At 55.9% G+C, this 19,794-nt stretch overlaps 1 protein-coding gene across 1 annotated transcript; it reads right to left on the bottom strand.

Moving 5' to 3' along the window:
* Nucleotides 1-2,699: 2,699 nt before the first annotated feature.
* LOC130231457 (protein FAM200A-like) lies at nucleotides 2,700-4,103 on the bottom strand. The gene has a single exon (XM_056460789.1). It carries the CDS (start codon nucleotides 4,101-4,103, stop codon nucleotides 2,700-2,702), a length of 1,404 nt encoding a protein of 467 aa, XP_056316764.1.
* Nucleotides 4,104-19,794: the final 15,691 nt, after the last annotated feature.

The following is a 19,794-nucleotide window of genomic DNA, read 5'->3' as shown; positions in this document are numbered from 1 at the left end:
CCTTCGCTCGTTCTACACCTGCACTGTGGAGAGCATCCTGTCTGGCTGTATCACCACCTGGTATGGAAACAGCACCAGCAGCAATCGCAAAGGCCTACATAGGATTGTGCAACCTACTGGACGCGAAGTAGGAGATGAGCTTCCCTCCCTCCAGGACATCTACACCAGGAGGTGCACAAGAAAAGCCAAGAGAATCATCAGCGACTCCAGCCACCCAAGCCATAGACTTTTCTCTCTGCTACCCTCAGGCAAACGGTTCCGCAGCATCGTGTCACGCACCAGCCAATTGAAGGAAAGTTTCTTCCCTCAGACTATCCAGCCTGATCTCACGAGAAAACGTAAGTATTTTACGTTTTGACAGTTTAGTGGCTAATTCTTACGAATTCGTACGAGTTCAGTCGTACGAAATGGTACGATTTTAAAAAGGAGGCGTGGCACCTAACCCCGCCCCTAAACCCAACCGTCATTGGAGGATGAGCAAATCGTACTAAATTGTACGAATTAGATCGTACGAATTCGTACGAATTAGCCACTAAAAAAAAAGTTACAAATTGCCGTGAGATTGTGTTGGACTATCAGGCTGATAAACACTTAACACACCCCACACAGACTCTTCCATACCCCTCACTGCACACCGTCAATATGTAGTATGCACTGCACTTTAACCAATCCATACTTTAAACAATATTGCCTACAGCTATGTGTACACCTATTCATTGTTCATATTGCTGTCAACACTGCCAATTTTACATTGTCCTGTTTTTTTTGGGAGTTTGCTGTTGTATGTTGTTGTATTTTGCACTGTCTGTATTTTGCACTGGCTCCAGACAACTCTAGCTTGGCTTTTATTATGAATGCATGCTTGAGGACCAATCAGGATCAGCTTTCTATGTTATTTTGCGAGACTGCTCCATTGAAAGACCATGAAACACAAAATCAGAGTCGACTGAATAATGCCACACCATGCAAAACTGAAAAGATATCTGAAACTGAAAAGACGTGTGTAAATGTGATGATTCACAAGCGTTTTTTGACAATGAGATGAAATGTTCAATTTTATATTGTTGAAAAAGTTATTAAAAAGGTAATATATTAAATGTGAAATATTTTTATTTGTGTTTATATAGTCAGTGAAACATTTTCAGTGTTTATTAAACTCATTTGCTCATTGTCTGTTTTCTTTTAGTCTTTAAATTTGATATTAAGCGTTGAAGGGCAAATATTTTAATTTATGGGACACATAATTCAATAAATATAAATAAATAGTTCATATTAAGCATAAAAGTCAATAAACATTAGCATATTAATCACATAAAATTAACAGCTGCACTTGTGTGCTTAATTCATATAGAACGCAGATAGAACCTTATAATTCCAAGGTGATGTAAATCCATTTTAAAGACAAAATGATTAGCCCCTTTAAGCTATTTTTTTCGATGGTCATTATACAATAACTTGCCTAATTACCCTAACCTGACTAGTTAACCCAATTAACCTAGTTAAGCTTTTAAATGTCACTTTAAGCGGTATAGAAGTGTCTTTAAAAATATCTAATAAAATATGATGTACTGTCATTATGGCAAAGATAAAATAAATCATTATTTAATAACTCATTATTAGAAATGAGTTATTAAAACTATTATGTTTAGAAATGTGTTGAAAAAAAATCTTCCCTCTGTTAAACAGAAATTGGGGAAAAAAATAAACGTGGGGGCTAATAATTCAGCAAACAACCCCCCCCCCCCCCCCCCCCCCCCAACATAATTAGCTCCCCTGTTTATTTTTTTACCCAATTTCTGTTTAATGGATAGCATTTTCAACATATTCCTAAACATAATAGTTTTAATAACTCATTTCTAATAACTGATTTATTTTATCTTTGCCATGATGACAGTACATAATATTTTACTAGATATTTTTAAGACACTTCTATACCGCTTAAAGTGACATTTAAAGGTTTAACTAGGTTAATTAGATTAACTCAGCAGGTTAGTGTAATTAGGCAACCTATTGTATATCAATGGTTTGTTCCGTAGACCAGGGGTTCCCAAACGTTTTAGCCCGCGACCCCCATGATAAATGCTTTGCTGCCCCACGACCCCCCCCCCCCATCCCCCTTAAGGATTAGAGGTGAGGAGTGCGTGCATATTACACGCCATAAAGTGCATATCATATGCACGCGAAAACAGCATATCATATGCACGCAAAAACTCATTTTGGCGTATACGCACTTTCATGAGATCGGGCTCATACAATAAATGCTAAACACAAATGTAATGTGTAAGACGATTTTAATAATTCAGCAACTTGAGAAAATAAATCAAGATCACCGTTTAAAACAGACTTATCTAAAACGTTTAATTCTACAAACACACATTAATATCTTGCCTTTATTCTAAAACAGAACTGACCTATAACTTCGGTCAAACAGAAGATTATTTGCATTTTTTCATCTATGAAGAGGACAGTAATTCAGAGAACATTGTGTCACCTAGTTACATTTCAACTGTTTTAAAAGACTAAATTTTAATTAATCTTTAATTAAACTATGACCGAATTTATCATAACAATATTTACCGAAAAACAGAATATTTTCTTTAGCCATAAGACTCTGATGTTTTGACCTCAGTTCATGTGTTTAGTTACTTTTGCGCGCGCACACACATGCGGGGTCCTTAAGGACAGGTTTGGGAACCACTTTAATGTGATGGGTGCGCGCTGTGCGCTGAGCAAAGCAGATCCAGTCTGGGTTTAGTTTTGGAGATGGCAACACGGAGATCATCTTCCACGTTAAGACGCGATCTATGTTTATTTTTTATGTAAGTTAGAGCGGAGAAAGTCTTCTCGCATAAATAAGTTGATCCAAATGGCATCAGTGTATCCAAAGCGGCTTTGGAAAGCTGCGGGTACTCATCCTTCACCGAAATCCAGAACTCGTCCAGCGTTTTTGAGTCAAAAAGTGTCCTTAAGGTTCGATCAGATGAAAGTTCAATCAGCGCGTCCTCCGTGTCACACGTCAGATGGTTTGCGGTGGCAGTGAAAGGGGATCGAATCCAATCGTGTTTTTCTTGCGTACCTTCCTCTGGAAAGTACTTGTTAAAATGATCCAGAAGGGTTTGGAGATGGTCAGTAATAGACTCCCTGACAATATTCACACTCAATGTATTTTCCTCGAGGAATTCGTCTAGTGTGGTGAACATGTCTATGCGCCCAGTTTCCACTCGTTCTTTCCACCTCTTCACTTTGCGCACAAATGCCTGCACTTTATCATTAAGAGACAGGATGCTCGTGTTTTCGCCCTGCAGTGACATGTTAAGTCCGTTCAGTTTTTCAAATATAGATGACAAATATGCCAGCTTTGTAACCCAGCCAGGATCAGTGAGGTGCTCGGCGAGAGGAGATCTTTGGTCAGTGAGGAAAATGCGCACCTCATCTCGCAGCTCACACAGACGGCTCAGCACATTGCCCCGCGATAGCCAGCGAACTTCTGTGTGGAGCAGCAGGCACTGGTGCTCTGATCCCATTTCATTACAGAGAGTTGAAAACAGTCTCGTGTTAAGTGGTCGTGATTTAATGAGATTGACCATTTTTACTGCAGTGTCAAGAACGTGTTTTAACTCAGGGTTCAGGGTTTTACTTGCGAGGGCTTCTCTGTGTATAATGCAGTGAGTAAAAATGACATGAGGTGCCACTTGCAGGACTCGTGCTTTTAAACCCTTCTTTTTTCCGAGCATTGCGCCTGCACCATCTGTGCACACTGACAAGCACTCGCTCCAAGAGAGACCCTCTTCTTTTAGATTGCGGTCCAGTTTGTTAAAAATGTCCTCACCAGTGCACGTTCCCTCCAGCGGCACGCAAAACAGCATTTCCTCGTTAAGCTTCCTCTCAAAAATGTACCTGACAAAAACTAGGAGCTGGGCGGAATTGGAGACGTCGGTGGACTCGTCCAATTGTAACGAATACTTACCTCCTTTCACTGCGTCAATGATTTGACGTTTGATGTCCAGTGCCATGTCACTGATGCGGCGGGCTATAGTCCCGTCTGAGAGCGGCACCTGTTGGAGCTCAGTGGCCTGCTTATCACCATGCATAATCCGACTCATGGCTATTGCCGCTGGCTTGATTAAAGTTTCACCTATCGTGTGAGGCTTTTTAGTCTGTGCAATTAAATATGCCACTTCATAGGAGGCCCTCTGAGCTTTAGCGGGGATTGTTGTTTGTGTAGTTAGGAGTATTTTTTGCCCTCGTAACTCTCCCTCTTTTCTGCGGAAAAACTCGATAGGTTTAGCAGCTAGATTGGGGTGTTTAGTGTTCAGATGTCTTTGCATTTTTACCGGCTTAAGACTCTCGTGAGCAAGGACTTCGGAGCACACTACACACTGGGGATGTTGTATTCCGTTTACGACTTGACACACAAATCCATACTTAATAAATTCATTTTTGTATTTTCTTGTTTTGGAGTAAGCCAGGTCCAAGTGATGGGCTTGGCGGGCTCCACCCTTAGCAGAAGTGGAGGGCATTTCTTGCGGCTCACCCTCACTGACCTCCGCTGCCCTCTCGGATGTTCCCTCCGCAACTGCAGTTTTCGCACCATCAACCGGCCTCACCTGTGAATTTTCTCCCTCTCTCGGTTTTTCTGTTGTGGATATTAACCACCGTTTCATTTTTAAAGCAGGTATTATGTATTTGTAGCCTCCAAACACATTTAGCTTTAGCAAAAAAAGCGGGATGTTGTCTTGCTGCGCGTGATGTATGTAACTTGATTGTGATTGACGCTGACGTAATCTCGTAATGTCTGGGACAAAATTACACATCTAATTAAAATGTGTATATATATTATGTTTTTTTTATTTTTTTTATCAGTCTTTTCTGCAAACACTTTTTAACAAGTATTGAATTAAATAAAAAAATGTTCCCACTTTTTTTTTTAAAAAACCAATCATCTCGCGACCCCTGCGCCGGGCTCCCGCGACCCCCCGGGGGGTCGCGACCCCCACTTTGGGAACCACTGCCGTAGACTATCGAATAATATAGCTTGAAATGCCTAATAATTTTGACCTTAAAATGGATTTTACAATTTTTTAAACTGCTTTTACTCTTCCTGAAATAAAAGAAATAAGACTTTCTCCAGAAGAAATTTCACCCTAGAGGTGGAGGATAAGTGGGCTCTCTGGGGGCCCAGACTGCAAGCCCAAGGAGAGTGGCTGGCCCATGGACAGCTCGCTGGGGTCAGAGACCCAGGACCTGGAAGGCAAGGGGGCCCTCTGGGGCCCAGACTGCAAGCCGAGGGAGAAACGCTGGCCCTTGGGCAGCTCGCTGGGGTCAGAGACCCAGGACGTGGAGGGCAAGGGGGCCCATCTGGGGCCTAGACTGCAAGTACAGTGAGAGTGGCTGGCCCCTGGGTAGCTTGCAGGAGTCAGAGACTATGGAGGTGGAGGGCAAGGGGGACCTCTGGGGTTGAAACTGAAAACCCAAGGAAAGTGGCCTGCCATTGGGCAGCTCGCTGAGCCAGAGTTCCTGGATTTTGAGGGCAAGGGGCCCTCAGGAACCCAGACTGCAAGCCGAAGAACAGTGGCTGGCCCCTGGGCCCACTAGTTGGGCTCAGAACCCATGGAGGAGAAGGGCAAGAGGGCCCTCATGTGCCCAGACTGGAAGCCCAGGCAGAGTGGCTGGCCCCTGGGTAGCTCACTGGGGTCAGAGACCATAGAAGTGGGTGCAAGAGGGCCCCAAATTGCAAGCCCAACGTGAGTGACTGGCCCCTGAGCAGCTCGCAGGGGTCAGGGACCCTTTAGGTGGAGGGCAAGGGGGCCAGGAGCCCAGACTGCAAGCCCATGGAGAGTGGCTGGCTATTGGGCAGCTCACTGGGGTCAGAGTTCCTGGATTTTGAGGGCAAGGGGCCCTCAAGAACTCAGACTGCAAGCCCAGGGTGATTGGCTGGCCCCTGGGGCAACTAGTTAGGGTCAGAAACCATGGAGAAGGAGGGAAAGAGGGCCCACATGTGCCAAGACTGTATGCTAAGGGAGAGTGGCTGGCCCCCAGGGCAGCTTGCTGGTGTCAGGGACCCTTTAGGTGGAGGACAAAAGGGTCCTCAGGAGCCCAGACTGCAAGCCCAGGGAGAGTGGCTGGCCCCCGGGCAGCTGGCTGGGGTCAGAGACCATAGAGGTGGAGGGCAAGAGGGCCCTCCGGGGCCCAGACTGCAAGCCCAGGAGAAGAGGCTGGCCTTTGGGCAGCTCGCTGGGGTCACGGACCCATTAGTTGGAGGGCAAGTGGGCCCTCAAGAGCCCAAATGGCAAGCCCAGGGAGAGTAGCTGGCCTTTGGGCAGCTCGCTGGGGTCAGAGACCTAGGACATGGAGGGCAAGGGGGCACTCTGGGGCCCAGACTGCAAGCCCAGAGAGAGTGGCTGGCCCTTGGGCATCTCACAGGGGTCAGAGACCATTGAGGTGGAGGGCAAGGGGGACCACTGGGGCCCAGACTGCAATCCCATGGTGAGTGGATGGCTCTTGGACAGCTCGCTGGGGTCAGAGACCCAGGACCTTGAGGGGAAGGGGGCCCTCTGGGGCCCAGACTTCAAGCTCAGGGAGAATTGCTGGCCCTTGGGTAGCACACTGGGGTCAGAGGCCCAGGGGGAGGAGGGCAAGGCGGCCATCAGAAGCCCAGACTGCAAGCCCAGGGAGAGAGGTTGGCCCATGGGCAGCTTGCTGGGGTCAGAGACCCAGGACCTGGAGGGGAAGGGGGCCCACTGGGGCCCAAGGAGAGAGGTTGTCCCCTGGGGGAGTAGCTGGACCAAGGGGCAGATCACTGAGCCAGAGTTCCTGGATTTTGAGGGCAAGGGGCCCTCAGGAACCCAGACTTCAAGCCCAAGGACAGTGGCTGGCCCCTGGGGCAACTAGTTGGGCTCAGAACCCATCGAGGAGAAGAGCAAGAAGGCCCTCATGTGCCCAGACTGAAAGCCCAGGGAGAGTGTCTGGCCCCTGGGTAGCTTGCTGGGGTCAGGGACACCTTAGGTGGAGGGCAATGGGGCCCTAAGGAGCCCAGACTGCAGGCCCAGGAAAGGTGGCCGGCCCCTGGGCAGCTCACAGGGGTCAGAGACCCTGGAGATGAAGAGCAAGGGGCCCTCAGGGGCACAGACTGCAAGTCCAGGGGAGAGAGGATGGCCCCTGGCTAGCTTGCTGGGGTCAGGGACCCCTTAAGTGGAAGGCAAGGGGGTCCTCTGGGGCCAGACTGCAGGTCCAGGGAAAAAGGCTGGCCCCGGGGTAGCTTGCTGGCATCAGGGACACCTTAGAAGGAGGGCAAGGGGGCCCTAAAGAGCCCAGACTACAAGCCGAGGCAGAGTGACTGACCCCTGGGCAGCTCACTGGGGTCAGAGACCTTGGAGGTGGTGGGCAATGGGGCCCTCTGGTGCCCAGACTGCAAGTTCAGGGAGAGAAGAAGGCCCCTGGGTAGCTTGCTGGGGAAAGGGACCCCTTAGGTCGAAGGCAAGGGGGCCCTCTGGGGCCCAGACTGCAAGTCCAGAGAGAGAGGTTGGCGCCTGGTTAGCTTGCTGGGGTCAGGAACACCTTAGTTTGAGGGCAAGGGGGCCCTGAGCAGCCCAGACTGCAAGCCCTGGGAGAGTGGCTTGCCCCTGGGCAGCTCACTGTTGTCAGAGACCCTGGAGGTGGTGGGCAAGGGGGCTCTCTGGGGCCAAGACTGCAATCCCAGGGAGAGAGGTTGGCTCCTGGGTAGCTTGCCGGGGTTAGGGACGCCTTAGGTGGGGGGCAAGGGGGCCCTCTGGGGCACAGACTGCAAGTCCAGTGAGAGAGGTTGGCCCCTGGGTAGCTTGCTGGGGTTAAAGACACCTTAGGTGGAGGGCAAGATGGCCATAAGGAGCCCAGACTGCAAGTCCAGGGAGGGAGGGAGGCCCCTGTGTAGCTTGCTGGGGTCAGGGACTCCTTAGGTTGAGGGCAAGGGGGCCCTGAGAGGCCCAGACTGCAAGTCCAGGGAGAGAGGTTGGCCCCTGGGTAGCTTGCGGGGCTTTGAGACCCTGGAGATGGAGGGCAAGGGGGCCCTCAGGGGCACAGACTTCAAATCCAGATAGAGAGGATGGCCCCTGGGAAGCTTTCTGGGGTCAAGGGGCCCTAAGGACCCAGGAAGAGGGACTGGCCCCTGGGCAGCTCACTGGGGTCAGAAACCCTGGAGATGAAAGGCAAGGGGGTCCTCTGTGGCCCTGACTGCATGTCCAGAAGAGAGGTTGAACCCTGGGTAGCTTGCTGGGGTCAGGGACACCTTAGGTGGAGGGCAAGGGGGCCCTTTGGAGCCCAGACTGCAAGCCCAGGGAGAGAGGTTTCCCCCCGGGAAGCTCACTGGGGTTAGGGACCCCTAAGGTGGAGGACAAGAGGGTTCCTCTGGGTCCCAGACTGCAAGTCCAGGGACAGAGGCTGGCCCCTAGATAGCTCACTGGGGTCAGAAACCCTGGAGATTGAGGGCAAGGGGGCCCTCTGGGGATCAGACTTCAAGTCCAGGGAGAGAGGTTGGCTCCTGCGTAGCTTGCTGGGGTCAAGGAATCCTTTTGTGGAGGGCAATGGGGCCCTCTGGGGGCCTAACTACAAGTTCAGGGAGAGAGGTTGGCCCCTGGGTAGCTTGCTGGGGTCAGGGACACCTTAGGTGGAGGGCAAGGAGTCCCTTTGGAGCCCAGACTGCAAGCTCCGGAAGAGTGACTGGCCCTTGGGCAGCTCACTGGGGTCAGAGACCCTGGAGGTGGAGGGCAAGGGTGCCCTCTGGGGCCCAGACTACAATTCCAGGGAGAGAGGTTTCCCCCTGGGAAGCTCACAGGGGTTAGGGACCCCATAAGTGGAGTGCAATGGGGTCCTCTGGGGCCCAGACTGGAAGTACAGGGACAGAGGCTGGCCTCTGGATAGCTTGCTGAGGTCAGGGACCCCTTAGGTGGAGGGCAAAGGGGGCCCTAAGGAGCCCAGACTGCAAATCCAGGGAGAGTGGTTGGCCCCTGGGTAGCTTGCCGGGGTCAGGGCCCCTTAGGTGGAGATCTAGAGGACCCTAAAGCCCAGACTGCAAGCCCTGGGAGAGTGGCTGGCCCAGGGCAGCTCACTGGGATCCGAGACCGGGCAAGGAGACCTTCTGGGGCCCAGATTGCAAGTCCAGGGAGACAGGTTGGCCCCTGGGAAGCTTGCTGGGGTCAGGAGGCCCTAAGGACCAAAGATCGCAGGCCCAGGAAGTGTGACTGGCCCCTGGGCAGCTCACTGGGGTCAGAGACCCTGGAGATGGAGGGCAAGGGGGCCCTCTGGGGCCCAGACTGCAAGTCCAGGGAGAGTGGATGGCCTCTGGATAGCTTGCTGGGGTCAGGGACACCTTAGATGGAGGGCAAGGGGGCCCTGAGCAGCCCAAACTGCAAGCCCTGGGAAAGTGGCTGGCCCCTGGGCAGCTCACTGGGTTCAGAGACCCTGGAGGTGATGGGCAAGGGGGCCCTCTGGTACCCAGACTGCAAGCCCTGGGAGAGAGTATGGCCCCTGGGTTGCTTGCTGGGATCAGGGATGCCTTAGGTGGGGGGCAAGGGGGTCCACTGGGGCACAAACTGCAAGTCCAGGTAAAGTTAATGGCCCCTGGGTAGCATTCTGGGGTCAGGGACGCCTTGGGTGGGGGGCAAGGGGGTCCTCTGGGGCACAAACTGCAAGTCCAGGTAGAGTGGATGGCCCCTGGGTAGCATGCTGGGGTCAGGGCCCCTTAGGTGGAGGGCAAGAGGACCCTTAGGAGCCCAGACTGCAAGCCCTGGGAGAGTGGCTGGCCCCAGGGCAGCTCACTGGGGACAGAGTCCGCTTAGGTGGAGGGTAAGGAGGCCCTCTGGGGCCCAGATTGCAAGTCCAGGGAGACAGGTTGACCCCTGGGAAGCTTGCTGCGATAAGTGGGCCCTGAGGACCCCAGATCGCAGGCCCAGGAAGAGTGACTGGGCCCTGGGCAGCTCACTGGGGTCAGAGACCCTGGAGATGGATGGCAAGGGGGCCCTCTGGGGGCCAGAAATCAAGTCCAGGGAGAAAGATTGGCTCCTGCGTAGCTTGCTGGGGTCAAGGAATCCTTAGGTGGAGGGCAAGGGGGTCCTAAGGAGCCCAGACTGCATGCCGATGGAGAGCGGCTGCCCCCTGGGCAGCTCACTGGGGTCAGAGACCCTGGAGATGGAGGGTAAGGGTGACTTCTGGGACCAGACTGCAAGTCCAGGGAGAGATGTTGGCCCCTTCGTAGCTTGCTGGGGTCGGGGCCCCTTAGGTGGAGGGCAAGAGAACCATATGGAACCTAGACTGCAAGCCCTGGGAGAGTGGCTGGCTCCAGGGCAGCTCACTGGAGTAAGAGACCCCTTAGGTGGAGGGCAAGGTGGCCATCTGGGGCCCAGACTGCAATTCCCAAGAGAGAGATTGGTCCCTGGGTAGCCTAATGGGGTCTGGGACCCCTTAGGTGGAGTGCAAGGGGGCCCTCTGGGGCCCAAACGGCAAGTCCAGGGAGCGAGGATGGCCCCTGGGAAGCTTGCTGCGATCAGTGGGCCCTGAGGACCCCAGATCGCAGGCCCAGGAAGAGTGACTGGGCCCTGGGCAGCTCACTGGGGTCAGAGACCCTGGAGATGGATGGCAAGGGGGCCCTCTGGGGACCAGAAATCAAGTCCAGGGAGAGAGATTGGCTCCTGCGTAGCTTGCTGGGGTCAAGGAATCCTTAGGTGGAGGGCAAGGGGGTCCTAAGGAGCCCAGACTGCATGCCGATGGAGAGCGGCTGCCCCCTGGGCAGCTCACTGGGGTCAGAGACCCTGGAGATGGAGGGCAAGGGCGACTTCTGGGACCAGACTGCAAGTCCAGGGAGAGATATTGGCCCCTTCGTAGCTTGCTGGGGTCGGGGCCCCTTAGGTGGAGGGCAAGAGAACCATAAGGAACCTAGACTGCAAGCCCTGGGAGAGTGGCTGGCTCCAGGGCAGCTCACTGGAGTAAGAGACCCCTTAGGTGGAGGGCAAGGTGGCCATCTGGGGCCCAGACTGCAATTCCCGAGAGAGAGATTGGTCCCTGGGTAGCCTAATGGGGTCTGGGACCCCTTAGGTGGAGGGCAAGGGGGCCCTCTGGGGCCCAAACGGCAAGTCCAGGGAGCGAGGATGGCCCCTGGGAAGCTTGCTGCGATCAGTGGGCCCTGAGGACCCCCGATCGCAGGCCCAGGAAGAGTGACTGGGCCCTGGGCAGCTCACTGGGGTCAGAGACCCTGGAGATGGATGGCAAGGGGGCCCTCTGGGGACCAGAAATCAAGTCCAGGGAGAGAGATTGGCTCCTGCGTAGCTTGCTGGGGTCAAGGAATCCTTAGGTGGAGGGCAAGGGGGTCCTAAGGAGCCCAGACTGCATGCCGATGGAGAGCGGCTGCCCCCTGGGCAGCTCACTGGGGTCAGAGACCCTGGAGATGGAGGGCAAGGGCGACTTCTGGGACCAGACTGCAAGTCCAGGGAGAGATATTGGCCCCTTCGTAGCTTGCTGGGGTCGGGGCCCCTTAGGTGGAGGGCAAGAGAACCATAAGGAACCTAGACTGCAAGCCCTGGGAGAGTGGCTGGCTCTAGGGCAGCTCACTGGAGTAAGAGACCCCTTAGGTGGAGGGCAAGGTGGCCATCTGGGGCCCAGTCTGCAATTCCCGAGAGAGAGATTGGTTCCTGGGTAGCCTAATGGGGTCTGGGACCCCTTAAGTGGAGGGCAAAGGGGGCCCTCTGGGGCCCAAACGGCAAGTCCAGGGAGCAAGGATGGCCCCTGGGTAGCTTGCTGGTGTAAGGGACACCTAAGGTGGAGGCCAATATGGCCCTAAAAAGCCCAGACTCCAAGCCCTGGGAGATTGGCTGGCCCCTGCGCAGCTTACTGGGGTCACAGACCCTGGAGGTGGAGGGCAAGGGGGCCCTCTGGGGCCCAGACTGCAATCCCAGGGAGAGTTTGGCCCCTTTGTAGCTTGCTGGGGTCTGGGACCCCTTAGGTGGAGGGCAAGGGGGCCCTAAGGAGCCCAGACTGCAAGCACTGGGAGAGTGGAAGGCCTCTGGGCAGCTCAATGGGATCATAGAGGTGGAGGTGGAGCCCAGACACTAGAGGTGGAGGACAAGGGGGCCCTCTGGGGTCCAGACTGCAATCCCAGGGAGAGAGGTTGGCCCCTGGGTACTTTGTCAGGGTCAGGGATGGCTTAGGTTTAGGGCAAGGGGGCCCTTTGGGGCCCAGAATGCAATCCCAGGGAGAGAGGTTTCCCCATGGGTAGCTTGGTGGGGTCAGGGACCCCATAGATGGATGGCAAGAGGCCCCTAAGGAGGCCAAACTGCAAGCACTGGTAGAGTGGCTGGCCCCTGGGCAGCTCACTGGGGTCAGAGACCCTGGAGGTGGAGAGCAAGGGGGCCCTCTGGGGCCCAGACTGCAATCCCAGGGAGAGAGCTTTGCCCCTGGGTACTTTGCCAGCATCAGGGACCCCTTAGGTGAGGGGCAAGGGGGCCCTCTGAGGCCCAGCATGCAAGTCCAGGGAAAGAGGATGACCCCTGGGTAACTTGCTGGGGTCAGGCACTCTTTAGGTGGAGGGTAAGAAGGCCCTCTGGGGCCCAGATTGCAAGTCCAGGGAGACAGGTTGACCGCTGGGAAGCTTGCTGGGATCAGTGGGCCCTGAGGACCCCAGATCACAGGCCCAGGAAGAGTGACTGGGCCCTGGGCAGCTCACTGGGGTCAATGACCCTGGAGATGGATGGCAAGGGGGCCCTCTGGGAACCAGAAATCAAGTCCAGGGAGAGAGATTGGCTCCTGCATAGCTTGCTGGGGTCAAGGAATCCTTAGGTGGAGGGCAAGGGGGTCCTAAGGATCCCAGACTGCATGCCCATGGAGAGTGGCTGCCCCCTGGGCAGCTCACTGAGGTCAGAGACCCTGGAGATGGAGGGCAAGGGCGACTTCTGGGACCAGAATGCAAGTCCAGGGAGAGATATTAGCCCCTTCGTAGCTTGCTGGGGTCGGGGCCCCTTAGGTGGAGGGCAAGAGAACCATAAGGAACCTAGACTGCAAGCCCTGGGAGAGTGGCTGGCTCCAGGGCAGCTCACTGGAGTAAGAGACCCCTAAGGTGGAGGGCAAGGTGGCCCTCTAGGGCCCAGACTGCAATTCCCGAGAGAGAGATTGATCCCTGGGTAGCTTAATGGGGTCTGGGACCCCTTAGTTGGAGGGCAAGGGGGCCCTCTGGGGCCCAAACGGCAAGTCCAGGGAGCAAGGATGGCCCCTGGGTAGCTTGCTGGTGTCAGGGACAACTAAGGTGGAGGCCAATATGGCCCTAAGAAGCCCAGACTGCAAGCTCTGGGAGATTGGCTGGCCCCTGGGCAGCTTACTGGGGTCACAGACCCTGGAGGTGGAGGGCAAGGGGGCCCTCTGGGGCCCAGACTGCAATCCCAGGGAGAGGTTGGCCCCTGGGTAGCTTGCCGGGATCAGGGATGCCTTAGGTTTGGGGTAAGGGGGCCCTCCTAGGGCCAGACTGCAAGTCCAGGGAGAGAGTTTGGCCCCTGGGTAGCTTGCTGGGGTCTGGGACCCCTTAGGTGGAGGGAGAGGGGGCCCTAAGGAGCCCAGACTGCAAGCACTGGGAGAGTGGAAGGCCTCTGGGCAGCTCAATGGGATCATAGAGGTGGAGGTGGAGCCCAGACACTAGAGGTGGAGGACAAGGGGGCCCTCTGGGGCCTAGACTGCAATCCCAGGGAGAGAGGTTGGCCCCTGGATACTTTGTCAGGGTCAGGAATGGTTTAGGTTTAGGGCAAGGGGGCCCTTTGGGGCTCAGAATGCAATCCCAGGGAGAGAGGTTTCCCCATGGGTAGCTTGGTGGGGTCAGGGACCCCTTAGATGGATGGCAAGAGGCCCCTAAGGAGCCCAAACTGCAAGCACTGGTAAAGTGGCTGGCCCCTGGGCAGCTCACTGTGGTCAGAGACCCTGGAGGTGGAGAGCAAAGGGGCCCTCTGGGGCCCAGACTGCAATCCCAGGGAGAGAGCTTGGCCCCTGGGTACCTTGCCAGCATCAGGGACCCCTTAGGTGAGGGGCAAGGGGGCCCTCTGAGGCCCAGCATGCAAGTCCAGGGAAAGAGGATGGCCCCTGGGTAACTTGCTGGGGTCAGGCACTCTTTAGGTCGATGGCAAGGGGGCCTTCTGGGGCCCAGACTGCAACCCCTGGGAGAGTGGGTGGCCCCTGGGTAGCTCACTGGGGTCAGAGACCCTGGAAGAGGAGCACAAGGGGGCCCTCTGTGGAGAGAGATTGGCCTCTGGGTACCTTGCCAGCATCAGGGACCCCCTAGGCGAGGGGCAAGGGGGCCCTCTGGGGCCCAGCGTGCAAGTCTAGGAAAAGAGAATGGCCCCTGGGCAGCTTAATAGGGTCAGAGACCCTTGAGTTGGAGGGCAAGGGGGTTCTCTGAGGCCGAGACTGCAATCCCAGGGAGAAATGTTGACCCCTGGGTAGCTTGCTGGGGTCAGGGACGCCTTAGGTTGCAGGCAAGGGGGCCCTCTGGGGCCCAGACTGTAAGTCCAGAAAGAGAGGATTGCCCCTGTTAAGCTTGCTGGGCTCAGGGACACCTTGGAGGTGGAGGGCAAGGGGGCCCTCTGCGGCCCAGAATGCAAGTCCAGGGAGAGAGGTTGGCCCCTGGGTAGCATGCTGGGGTCAGGGACAGCTTAGGTGGAGGGCAAGATGGCCATAAGGAGCCCAGACTGCAAGCCCTGGGAGAGTGGCTGGAACCAGGGCAGCTCACTGGGGTCAGAGACCCCTTAGGTGGAGGGCATGGGGGCTCTAAGGAGCCCAAACTGCAAGCCCTGGTAAAGTGGCTGGCCCCTGGGCAGCTCACTGGGGACAGAGACCCTGGAGGTGGAGGGCAAGGGGGCACTCTGGGGCCAAGACTGCAAGTCCAGGGAGAGAGGTTGTCCCCTGGGTAGCTTGCTGGGGTCAGGGACGCCTTAGGTTGGGGGCAAGGAGGCCCTCTGTGGCACAGACTGCAAGTCCAGTGAGAGAGGTTGGCCCCTGGGTAGCTTGCTGGGGTCAAGGACAGCTTAGGTGGAGGGTTGGGGGCCCTATGGAGCACAGACTGCAAGCCCTGGGAGATTGGCTGGCCCTTGGGCAACTCACTGGGGTCAGAGACCCTGGAGGTGGAGGGCAAGGGGGCCCTCTGGGGACTAGACTGGAAGTTCAGGGAGAGAGGTTGGCCCCTGGGTAGCTTGCTCTGGTCAGGGAGCCCGTAGTTGGAGGGCAAAGGGGCACTAAGGAGCCCAGACTGCAAGCACTGGGAGAGTGGCAGGCCTCTGGGCAGCTCACTGGGGTCAGAGACCCTGGAGGTGGAGGGCAAAGGGGCCCTCTGGGGCCCAGACTGCAATCCCAGGGAGAGAGATTGTCCTCTGGTCACCTTGTCAGGGTCAGGGACCCCTTAGGTGAGGGGCAAGGGGGCCCTCTGGGGCCCAGCATGCTAGTCCAGGGAAGGAGGATGGCCCCTGGGTAGCTTTCTGGGGTCAGGGACGCTTTAGGTGGAGGGAAAGATGGCCCTAAGGAGCCCAGACTGCAACCCCTCAGAGAGTGGCTGGCCCCTGTGCAGCTTAATAGGGCAATGGGGACCTCTGGGGCCGAGACTGCAATCCCAGGGAGAAATGTTGAGCCCTGGGTAACTTGCCGGGGTCAGGGACGCCTTAGGTTGGGGGCAAGGGGGCCCTCTGGGGCACAGACTGCAAGTCCAGTGAGAGAGGTTGGCCCCTGGGTAGCTTGCTGGGGTTAAAGACACCTTAGGTGGAGGGCAAGATGGCCATAAGGAGCCCAGACTGCAAGTCCAGGGAGGGAGGGAGGCCCCTGTGTAGCTTGCTGGGGTCAGGGACTCCTTAAGTTGAGGGCAAGGGGGCCCTGAGAGGCCCAGACTGCAAGTCCAGGGAGAGAGGTTAGCCCCTGGGTAGCTTGCGGGGGTTGGAGACCCTGGAGATGGAGGGCAAGGGGGCCCTCAGGGGCACAGACTTCGAGTCCAGGTAGAGAGGATGGCCCCTGGGTAGCTTGCTGGTGTCAGGGCCTCTTAGGTGGAGGGTAAGGAGGCCCTCTGGGGCCCAGATTGCAAGTCCAGTGAGACAGGTTGGTCCCTGGGAAGCTTTCTGAGGCCAAGGGGCCCTAAGGACCCAGGAAAAGTGACTGGCCCCTGGGCAGCTCACTGGGGTCAGAAACCCTGGAGATGGAAGGAAAGGGGGTCCTGTGGGATCCTGACTGCATGTCCAGAAGAGAGGTTGGCCCCTGGGTAGCTTGCTGGGGTCAGGGACACCATAGGTGGAGGGCAATGGGGCGCTTTGGAGCCCAGACTGCAAGCCCAGGGAGAGAGGTTTCCTCCTGGGAAGCTCACTGGGGTTAGGGACCCCTAAGGTAGAGGGCAAGGGGGTTCCTCTGGGTCCCAGACTGCAAGTCCAGGGACAGAGGCTGGCCCCTGGATAGCTCACTGGGGTCAGAGACCCTGGAAATCGAGGGCAAGGGGGCCCTCTGGGGACCAGACTTCAAGTCCAGGGAGAGAGGTTGGCTCCTGCGTAGCTTGCTGGGGTCAAGGAATCCTTAGGTGGAGGGCAAGGGGGCCCTAAGGAGCCCTTACTGCAAGCCCAGGGAGAGTGGCTGGCCCCTGGGCAGCTCACTGGGGTCAGAGACCCTGGAGGTGGTGGGCAAGGGGGCCCTCTGGTACAAAGACTGCAATCCCTGGGAGCGAGGATGGCACCTGGGTAGCTTGCTGCAGTCAGGGACACCTTAGGTGGAAGGCAAGGGGGCCCTAAGGAGCCCAGAATGCAGGCCCAGGAAGAGTGGGAGGCACCTGGGCAGGTCAATGGGCTCAGAGGCCCTGAAGATGAAGGGCAAGGAGGGGCCCTCTGGGGCCCATCCTGCAAGTCCAGGGAGAGAGGTTGGCCGCCTTGGTAGCTTTCTTGGGTCAGGGACACCTTAGGTGGAGCGCAAAGGGGCCCTAAGAAGCCCAGACTGCAAGCCCCGGGAGACTGGATGGCCGCTGGGCAGCTCACTGGGGTCAGAAACCATTAGATGGTGGGCAAAGATGCTCTCTGGGGCCGAGACTGCAATCCCAGGGGCCTGGATACCCAGGTTGGCCCCTGGGTAGCTTGCCTGGGTCAAGAACGCCTTAGGTGGGGGGCAAGGGGGCCCTCTGGTGCCCAGACTGCAAGTCCAGAGAGAGAGGGTGGACCCTGGGTAGCTTGCTGGGGTCAGAGACCCTGGAGATGAAGGGCAAGGGGGCCCTCAGGGGCAAAGACTGCAAGTCCAGGTAGAGAGGATGGCCCCTGGGTAGCATGCTGGGGTCAGCGCCCCTTAGGTGGAGGGCAAGAGGACCCTAAGGAGCCCAGATTGCAAGCCCTGGGAGAGTGGCTGGCCCCAGGGCAGCTCACTGGGGTCAGAGAGCCCTTAAGTGGAGGGTAAGGAGGCCCTCTGGGGCCCAGATTGCAAGTCCAGGGAGACAGCTTGGCCCCTGGGAAGCTTGCTGGGATCAGGGGACCCTAAGGACCCCAGACCGCTGGCCCAGGAAGAGTGACTGGTGCCTGGGCAGCTCACTTGGGTCAGAGACCTTGGAGATGGAGGGCAAGGGGGCCCTCTGGGGGCCTAACAACAAGTCCAGGGAGAGAGGTTGGCCCCTGGGTAGCTTGCTGGGGTCAGGGACAGCTTAGGTGGAGGGCAAAGTGTCCCTTTGGAGCCCAGACTGCAAGCCCTGGAAGAGTGGCTGGCCCTTGGGCAGCTCACTGGGGTCAGAGACCCTGGAGGTGGAGGGCAAGGGTGCCCTCTGGGGCCCAGACTGCAAGTCCAGGGAGAGAGGATGGCCCCTGGGAAGCTTGCCGGGGTCAGGGCCCCTTAGGTGGAGATCTAGAGGATCCTAAAGCCCAGACTGCAAGCCCTGGGAGAGTGGCTTACCCAGGGCAGCTCACTGGGGTCCGAGACCGGGCAAGGAGACCCTCTGGGGCCCAGATTGCAAGTCCAGGGAGACAGGTTGGCCCCTGGGAAGCTTGCTGGGTCAAAGACCCTGGAGGTGGAGGGCACGGGGGCCCTCTGGGGCCCAGACTGCAATCCTAGGGAGAGAGGTTTTCCACTGGGTAGCTTGGTGGGGTCAGGGACCCCTTAGGTGGAGGTCAATGGGGTCCTCAGGAGCCCAGATTGTAAAACCCAGGGAGAGTGGCCGGCTTTTGGGCAATTCATTTGGGTCAGAGACTATGGCGATAGATGGAAAGGGGGTCCTCTGGGGCCCAAACTGCCTACCCTAGGAAAGAGTGTTGGAGTGAGAGTACCCCTCACTCGGCCTGAGACCCTGGAGCTTGATGGCAAGGTGGCCCTCTCCAACACAGACTGCAGGCGCAGGGAAAGTAACTTCCCCCTGAGCAGCTCGCTAGTGTCTGGGACCCCTTAGGTGGAAAGCAAGCTTGCTGGGGTCGGAGACCAAAGAGGTGGATGGCAAGAGTGCCCTCAGGAGCCCAGACTTTAAGCCCAGCTAGAGTGGCTGGCCCCTGGGTAGCTCGCTGGGGTCAGAAACCATGGAGCTGTAAGGCAAGGGGGGCCACACTGGGGCCCACACTGCAAGCCCGGGAAGAGTGGCTGGCCCTCGGGGAACCTAGCTGGTGTCAGGACCCGTGGAGGAGGAGTGCAAGAGGGCCCTCATGGGCCCAGACTGCATGTCCAGGTAGAGTCCTGGGCAGCTCGCAGGGGTCAGAAACCATGGAAGTAGAGGGCAAGGGGGCCCTCCGTGGCCCAAACTGCAAGCCCACAGAGAGTGGCTGACCCCTGGCAGCTCGCAGGGGTCAGGCACCCTGGAGATGGAGGGCAAGAAGTCAGTCTGGGGCCCAGAATGCAAGCCCAGGGAGAGAGGCTGGAACATAGGGAGCTCGCTGGGGTCAGTAACCATGAAGGTGGAGGGCAAGGGGGCCCTCTGTGGCCCAAATTGCAAGCCCACAGAGAGTGGCTGGTCCCTGGCAGCTCACAGGGGTCAGGCACCCTGGAGGTGGAGGACAAGAAGTCAGTCTGGGGCCCAGAATGCAAGCCCAGGGAGAGAGGCTGGAACATAGGCAGCTCGCTGAGGTCAGGGACCCTTTAGGTGGAGGGCAAGGGGGCCCCTACCTGATCTCAGACCCCCTAACGTGATAATTGACCAGGTGGGAGCCCTGTGCTCATTTATCTCTGAGCTCAGGGTTCTCTCTCGGGACAGCATGCCAAACCTGCTAATAATGTCATTTAATATCCAATTGTGAACTCTTGAAATAACTTTTAAAAGGTTTGACAGACCTCAGGTTGAATAATAATGGGATTACTTGAAAGCATATATTTAACTGAAGAAGAGTAAATTTAATAATGTAAATTTGTCAAACTCAAATCAATTAAGTTTAAAATATTTAAAAGGTTGATGTAAAGAGTTGCCTCAATTTTTTAAGTGAAATATGTGCAGTATTTTTATAGTGCAAAAGGAGTTATTTAGGTTTGGGCTATATTTTTCGACCTCTAAGACATTGCGACAAAACATGCTCTCTATCCATCTATTGATGTAAGGATGAACTCATGAAACTAAGAATAAAATGATAAATATGCGGTATTTCATGGCTTAATGCTTTCAGGAATTTAGTTAACATACTTTTTTCTGTTCAGAATGTTTTGACAACATTTTCAAAAAATGGAAACGTGCATTTGTCACAGAAGGGACGGGGCTCAGGTAAGTAAGTGACATTATAGTTAATTGGGAAGGATGGCAGTAATAAGCAGTGAGCATGCAGGTAATGATGAAAATCTGTGAGTAAGAATGTAGATGACGGAAAACAGATTATACAGGAAACA

This window comes from Danio aesculapii, chromosome 7 (assembly GCF_903798145.1).
Source record: "Danio aesculapii chromosome 7, fDanAes4.1, whole genome shotgun sequence".
Lineage (NCBI taxonomy): Eukaryota > Metazoa > Chordata > Actinopteri > Cypriniformes > Danionidae > Danio > Danio aesculapii.
This window is presented reverse-complemented; position numbering and strand designations above follow the sequence as displayed.

Bases quoted from the DNA above. Each gene is read 5' to 3' on its own strand.
- LOC130231457 (XM_056460789.1), bottom strand. From the start codon at position 4,103: ATGAGTCGGATTATGCATGGTGATAAGCAGGCCACTGAGCTCCAACAG.